The sequence below is a fragment of the Triticum dicoccoides genome, chromosome 4A (assembly GCF_002162155.2).
Source record: "Triticum dicoccoides isolate Atlit2015 ecotype Zavitan chromosome 4A, WEW_v2.0, whole genome shotgun sequence".
Classification (NCBI taxonomy): Eukaryota; Viridiplantae; Streptophyta; class Magnoliopsida; order Poales; family Poaceae; genus Triticum; species Triticum dicoccoides.
The window spans coordinates 726,890,509-726,898,332 of NC_041386.1; the positions used below are offsets into that span (position 1 = coordinate 726,890,509).

The following is a 7,824-nucleotide window of genomic DNA, read 5'->3' on the forward strand; positions in this document are numbered from 1 at the left end:
GGGTTTCCTAGTGACTTGCCGCTACACAATCGATCACACGTAGGATAGAACATATAGCTAGCGGCTCGAAGCTAGCGGCTCAAAGCTAGCGGCTACTTTAGCTCACCCTGATGTTCCAACAAGCCAAGCCCAAGCCTCCTAGAAAAAGCTCATGAAGCTCGACAATCCAGCTCGGCAAAAAGAAGTCGGTGAGACCTTCTTATGATTCCTACGTTCCAAACTGATACAACATTTCTTCTGTGAGATCCTTAATTCATGCAATTACTTAGTCCAACAAGTCAAAAGCACTAACGGTGATATCATGCATGTTCGCTTGCACAAGTGATCAACGAGTCGCTATACTCTATCTGCTCCCATGCGATGTCTCCTTGTCGTGTGCTGAAACTATAGACATACTAGAAGTGATGGCATGGACAAAAGAAACTGATTGCCAACTAAATTTGCATGTATGATGAGCGTGCCCTTGAGAAAATTAAAAGTGCAGTGGAGAAGGAAGCCTGCTAAATTTGCCGGTATGAGAAGTGTGCCCTTTCAAAAATTAAAAAGCACAGTGGAGAAGGATGCTAGCTCATGACGGCAACTTCAACTTAGATCACCAATATCAAAATGGCTACAAAATTGTATATTCAGTATATTTTGATGTTTATATTAAGGGGCCTCAGCTTTTAGTTTCGCCCCAGACCCCAAAAATCTCAGGACCGGCCTGATGGGGAGTAACAAATATAGGTTGCACTACAGTGTCACAAATAAGATGCACTACACATAAGCAAGTGAGATGTTTCTTTCCAAAAGAAAAAAGAAACATGCGAGATGTTCATCAGTCTAGATGATATAGGTATACACATAACAGGAGATAGGACTAGGAGGCGTGGGGGAAGAAATAAATTTAAAGATATTGCTTCTTTTTGAAACATTTAAAGATATTGCTTTGTATAGACTGAGCAAGAGCAATCACATTGTTATGTCCGGGTGCCCCTATGTCTTGCTTATAGCGAGATGATGCGAACCCTCGCGTCAAGGGCACCGTGAGACGGGCCAGCCCAGAAGCTAGAGACAACAGCCACTTTTTTTTTGTTTTTTGCATTCAATTTTTACTTTTGTTTATACTTCCAAATATTCTAAGCATTGTTGGGGAAATCGTTAACTGATAGCTGCTCGGTTAGCTGATGAGCAGGGGATTAATAGGCTAATCGATAAATTAATCGGCCATTTAATCAATTACTCGGGTGATTAATCCATTAATCGACTACTTGGTGACCCTACGAGTAGGGATTAACCGGCAAGTTAATTTGTTAATCAGATGAATTCTTGAACATGGATTCTAAGTAAATATGTTGCAAAAATTACATACATAAAACATTTGGGAAAATTGTTAACCAAGTATTTGAAAAATGTTAAATGTGTATAGAGAAAATGTTTCTCGTGTATACAAAAAAATATACAATGTGTATGAAAAAACTTGATCATGTATTTAAAAGATATTAGTCAAGCATTTGAAAAAAATATATATTAAACAAGCATTTAAAAATGTTAATCAAGCATTTGAAAATATTAAATGTGTAAAGAAAAAATGTTGAACATGTATTCAAAAAAGTGAATCTTGTATTTGAAAACAAAACATTCAAGCATTTGAAAATGTGTACAGAAAAATGTTAACCATGTATTAAAAAAATGTTAATCTTGTATTTGAAAAATTGTCATCAAACACTTAGATGTATTAAAAAAATGTTAATCATGTATTAAAAAATGTTAACCATGTATTAAAAAATGTTAATCTTGTATTTCTATACAAATTGTTTTGACCATGTATTAAAAAAATGAAACATGTATGTGAAAGATGTTAAACATGTATTAAAAAAATGTATTAGATACTGCATGCCAAAAATTACAATGTGTATGGGAAAATGTAGACATCCCAAAATATAAGTTTTCAAAAAATGTTATTCATGTTTTTAAAAAACTTTAAGTGTGTATATAAAAATGTTTCTGATGTATCAAAAATATTGAATGAGTACTTAAAATAAGTTAACACATGCTGAAAAAAGGAGACTGGTCCAAATAAATAAAAACCAAGAAAAATGAAGAAAACCATAGAAAGCCAAATAGATAACAAGGGGAAAAAAAGAATGAAAAAAAATAGAAAATAATGCAAAAGAATGAAACCAAGAATGAAACAACGAAAAACAAAGAAAATCAACGAAAAACAAAGATACGATCAGCAGGAATTGTTTTGGCTCCAGAGAGGGCGTGCAAATTGGATGCTTCATGGTGACTGAAATCATGGCTCTAAGACGTGTTCATGATTTTTTTGAAAGAAAATGCCAAAAATACCCAAAAGAGAGAAGATAAAACAGTGAAAATCTGCCAGAAAAAATCGGTTGAAATCTTGTAGAAAGGTTCCCAAAACAGAAAACAATATACTCCCTCCGTTTCAAAATATAGTGCGTCATCGGTTTCTGTGCTTTAATTTTGACCATAAATTTAACCAACGAGAGCGACTGCGGCGGGAGCAAAAGTTATACCAGTGAATTCGTATTCAAAATAAGTTTTCAATTATATAATTTTTGCTCCCGCGGCAGTCGGTCTCGTTGGTTAAATTTATGGTCAAAGTTGAACCTCGGAAAGCGCAGGCGCACTATATTTTGGAACGGAGGGAGTACTTACATAGTCTAGTCTGATGGGCTGCACTGTTATGTTTAGAGAGGTGTACCCCATGTACTAGCACGTAAATAACGAAATCACTAATTAAGAGATACCCCTTGCAAAGCTTACTCCCCCACCTTCTCTGATTTGACAAATGTCATACTGCATGTACGCCACTAATCGCAATTTGGGAGTTTTTCTTTTTTTCATAGATTATTTTTTCAAAATGTTCAATCTCTTGAACTATGCGTCTGAATACGGAACCATTTTCACCATTTGATTTCTCATGCCGAGTTATTCGAAACTAGATTTCTTGTTAATAAGTGTTAATGTAAAAATCACAAAAAACCAAAAAACTCATTCTTTTTAAAACTCAAAAATCCAGTTCACATAAAAATACGAATACGAATAAAAGGAAGAAAAAATGGGAGCCCGGAAGCTCGTATTGCGGTTTTTAACTTTTTTTTGGAAGCCCAGGTTATGTTTCTTTTTTCTTTTTTGGAGCTTGCGGAAGCAAATGTATGCTTCTTTTGGAAGCGTAATTATTTTTCCCGAGTAGAACAACTGTGCTTCTCAGGGAAGAAAGTATGTGCTTTCACATAGAGTAAATCTGTGCTTGTGGTGTAAGCACCACATTTTTTCCTATGAAAACAAATTTCTTGAAAACATAGTAAAAAACCAGGCGGACACTGAAAAAGGGGGGAAATCCATCTAAAACTTGAAAACACATACGGAAAAATAAAAAAAAAATATCCAAAAGGCCAAGCACGTGACATATGGCGACGAGTGGGCACACCAGTTGGGCTATTACCTGTAACTGTGGTTTTTCGAGGGTTCTTTCGGTGTTCCACTAAGCGACACATAGGACTAGCTACATTTATATATACTTTTTCTAGATTTGTTTTTTCAAATATATGTTTTCTAGATATGTCGCCATTTCTAGCGAGGCCGAATGAATGGGCCTTGTGGACGTGAGTCAGCCAGCCCAGACTACACCTACTGGGCCGAATAATTCTGGTGGCCGGTGGGCAGGTGGGGCGAGAAGCGGCGCCAATCATGCCATCCCCACTGCCTCACGGAAGTGTATAAGGAAGCGAACCGCGGCTTGGCCCCTCCTCGCCCGCCGCCGCCGTCTCCGACCAGATCCCGCACCTCCGGCCATGGCGCCGCCGTCCTCCGAGGAGCCGGTCTGTGCCGCCGCCGAGGCCGCCGGGGCCGGCGCCATCTCCAAGGTCCTCGTCGTCATAGGTGCGTGCGCTTCTCCCCCGTGCAAGATTCCCTGCCCGCCGCCCCTCGTGCTATGCTTGCTTACTGTGTGGGGGTCTGGTTGGTTGCAGCGATGCAGACGGAGGCGCTCCCGCTCGTCACCCGGTTCCAGCTCGTCGAGGCGGCCGCCGACGAATCCATGTCAGTGCCCCCCTCCCCCTTTTTGGTTCAGAATTCACAACTTAGAAACGGATGAGCAGCTACTTACTGGTCGGTTGATATGGCATGCTAGATTGTTAGTTACTTGGCATGTTGTTCTGCGGTGATACGCGTAGCCCACTAGCTCCGTTCGCAGCTGCACAATACAGTGGAGATTGGATGCAAGTGTATGCCTAGATAGATTTCCTGTGTTGTTGCTGCAACGATTGCGTCAGCGCGGAGGTGCAGCATAGATTTGTTGCCGGAATGGATGGCAAGCTGGGAAAATTTTGCAGCAGTCGGTTTCAGTTGGACAGATTTGTTGGATGGCTAGTTATTACTGTATAACCGAACCCAAGATGCTCTATACATGAATTAGGCTGGATCCAGTTGGTCCTCAGATTTCTTCGGATGCTCTCAAGCTAACACCTTTCTTTGTCGGCGCACACCTAGCAGATTTCCTAAAGGCGCCCCTTGGACACGGTACCATGGCGACTATAAAGGCCTCCACATCGATCTCGTGTGGCCTGGAAAAGACCCTGTGCTCGGTAAGTTCTTACCGCTGTGCCGGTATTCCCAGCTGGCTGCGAGGACATGTTCTCTGTGGATCAGTGTAGTTTGGTTTTCTCTGTGGATCAGTGTAGTTCGATTTTCCCGATCAACTTCTCTGAAGAATTGTGGTTTGTTTGATATAATTGTCCATAAATCAACTTCGTTCCTTACCAAGAGCTAATCTCTTTCAGGAGTGGACAGTGTTGGTACAGTATCTGCAGCTCTGGTGACTTATGCTTCTATTCAATTGTTGAAGCCAGACCTTATCATCAACGCTGGTACTGCTGGTGGTTTTAAGGTAGAGTTTCCATTGTTTCAAATGTTTGATGCCACCGTTTGTGCATTACAGTTTTGCTGATCTTCTATATTGCTGCGTTTTAGGCCAGAGGAGCAGGTATTGGGGATGTCTTCTTAGCTTCAGATGTTGCATTCCATGACAGGAGAATACCCATTCCTGTGAGTCCTGTCTTATGTTTCTTCTCTATTCACAGTGCAATTGCATCAATTTTCTTGTAGCAGGACTGCATTGATAAGCTTCAGTGTTGTTTGAAATTAGGAAGTCATACATGTGCGGAATTGTGCATAGCTAATTTTACCAAATGAATTCAGTAATCCAATCCATATTGTTCCAACTAGTAAGAGTTCTCTGCCCTGGTTGTATGATCACGGCTAAACATGTGGAACTAAATGCATGTTACTCGCTTACGCTTGTGGTTTGATATCTCTTTATGGCTTAGTATGTTATTTCTTCTGTAGAAATTACCTCTCTTATGTCATTCTTTCGTTCTCTGTTGAAGCTTTATTGATGTTGACATGGTCTTTCTTCTGTAGGTTTTTGACAGTTACGGAATTGGAGCACGGAAAACATTTGAAACCCCAAATATAGTGAAGGAACTCAATTTGAAGGTAAGTTAGGGCATCTTCAATGCAAAGCACTTGTATAGGCGCTTAGAGAACAAAGTAAATCTCGTAGAACTAGAGAAGCAACTTAGCGCCTGTTGTTACAATGGCAGCCGCTAATCTCGGCCGCTAATAAGCCGTCCGCTGCTACTTTATCTTGTGCAGCCAAAAAATCCGAAGTGCCCGGTTCCCCTTTTTGCGCCGATGCCGTAGCTGGCACCAGGATGGGAACGCCCAACTGCCGATCGTTCGGAAACAAATCCTGGCGCCCTGGGTTAGCACCCAGCTTTGGAGATGCCCTTATAGGGCTTCGCTGGATGCTAGTTGTTGCCACTTGTCAATCTGCTGGATTATTTTTTTGGCCATAGTTGACGGCATGAATATACATGAATATGCCTTGTTGTTTATTTCAAAACAGTGTTGTTTCTGAAATGAATTTTTTGTTTTCATTCAGTAATGCATATCTAGGCTCAGGAGCTAGCAACCTCTCTAAAGTTGCTCTGCTTCCTCTGTTTCAGGTTGGAAAACTGTCAACTGGTGATTCTCTGGATATGTCCCCCCATGATGAGACAACAATACTGAGCAATGAAGCTACACTCAAGGATATGGAGGTACATGCTTTTGCTTGAGAGTTCAGCTTATGAATTACAAACATGAGGAAATAACACGCAAATGGAGTTTGTTCACCCTACTGCTCCAGGACAACTTTAAGAAAAATCTAAAATTTTGAGAGGGTACTTGTTCTTCTGTAGACACCTATATTTTTATTAGAGCCGTTGAGTAGGATGCGGCTATTCTGCACCCAGGCTCATCTACACCTGGGTGTGAACAGTAAATTCAAAAAAATAAGTAAAATATAAATCTGAAATTTTGAGTCAATGAAGATGTTCATGTGCACAAGGTTCATGCAAAGAATCATGGTGCTTGGACATCGGAGGACCTCGTGCCAAAAAAAAAAATTGGGTGTGAGAAAGAACACTATTCGTAGCCGATTTTTTTGCGAACTCCTCAGATGTCTAAACACCATGAAAATTTGTAAGCACCTTGCGCACATGAGCATCTTTGATGCCAAAAAATTTCAGGTTATTCTTTTTACTATTTGTTTTGAATTTACTGTTCACCAGGTTTAGATGAGCCCGGGCACCATTTGAATTATCGCTTTGAGTAGTTCTTTACTAATCTGTATAGTTCTTGCTGGTTGATGCTATAGTTGAAGTTGAGTAGATCAGCACCAATATAACCATTTTTGTTAATTATGGGTTATGACTGGCAACTCAGTTTTGTTACTTTTCTGCATCCATCAGCTAACAAACTGTAATTTGTAGATCTCATACTTGTTTTATTCCCTCTCGTTTGCCATTCCAGGGAGCAGCGGTGGCGTATGTTGCTGACTTGTTCTCGACACCCGCTATCTTTGTCAAAGCTGTGACTGACATTGTTGATGGGGAGAAGCCAACAGCCGAGGAGTTTCTGCAAAACCTGATCTCGGTGACGATGGCGCTGGACCAGGCAGTCTTGCAAGTGGTAGACTTCGTCAGCGGCAAACGTATCTCTGATCTCTGAACGCCCAACACTCCGCCATGCTGTTCTGGGCTCCACAAATTGAGGGAGCCTGAATATATATTGTTAGATGTATAATATTTCCTGGGGCGTTTCACACACGACTTCACAAACTGTGTTGTATGGGCTCCACAAATTGGCGATTACTCGGAGCCGTTGTATGGGATTTTGTAGAATTTTACAAACTGTGTTGCTTAGTGAAGCTCGGCTTAATAAGGTGGTGTATTGTTACACCGGAATAAATGATGGGCACTGGAACTCCCATGGATTAAGCACAATGGTTGATGGATGCATCTTGCCAGCTCCATCACATGGTAGCTAGCTTTGCAGGTGCATTGAGCAATGAATACTTTCCAAATGTAGTGAGTAGTAAAGGCACTTATTTTTGGGAGCAGCTGTGCCATATGTATGCTGAACCATTTACCTGCAATAATTTTACAGTACTGTTTGTTGGACTCAGTTCTTTGTTACCTGCTATTTTGCACCTTTTGTTTTACCTACTATAATTTGTAGACCTTGTACCGAGACAAATAATCTTTTTGTTAGATCTTTGTTGTTTTGTACTCCCTCTTTAAACAAATGTAAGACTTATATTTGTTTACAGAGGTAGTAGTTGATAATGTAGTTAGAATTAAATGGATAAACATTGAGAATATATTGCTTTTTGTATAATTGTAGCAGTTACTCTTGCGTTCCACCTAGTGTTCTGCATCCTTTTCTTTTACATGATTGTGTCAAACTGTAATTTGTAGACCTCCAATTTGT

The 7,824-nt window shown here is 40.4% G+C and overlaps 1 protein-coding gene across 1 annotated transcript; it reads left to right on the forward strand.

Annotated features, from left to right (window-relative positions):
* The first annotated feature begins 3,734 nt into the window (after positions 1 to 3,734).
* Positions 3,735 to 7,518, forward strand: LOC119288195 (5'-methylthioadenosine/S-adenosylhomocysteine nucleosidase-like). Its single transcript, XM_037567822.1, has 8 exons — positions 3,735 to 3,891; positions 3,981 to 4,050; positions 4,504 to 4,595; positions 4,791 to 4,897; positions 4,981 to 5,055; positions 5,431 to 5,505; positions 6,018 to 6,110; positions 6,865 to 7,518. Exons 1-8 carry the CDS (start codon positions 3,804 to 3,806, stop codon positions 7,060 to 7,062), a joined length of 798 nt encoding a protein of 265 aa, XP_037423719.1. The 5' UTR covers positions 3,735 to 3,803; the 3' UTR covers positions 7,063 to 7,518.
* Positions 7,519 to 7,824: the final 306 nt, after the last annotated feature.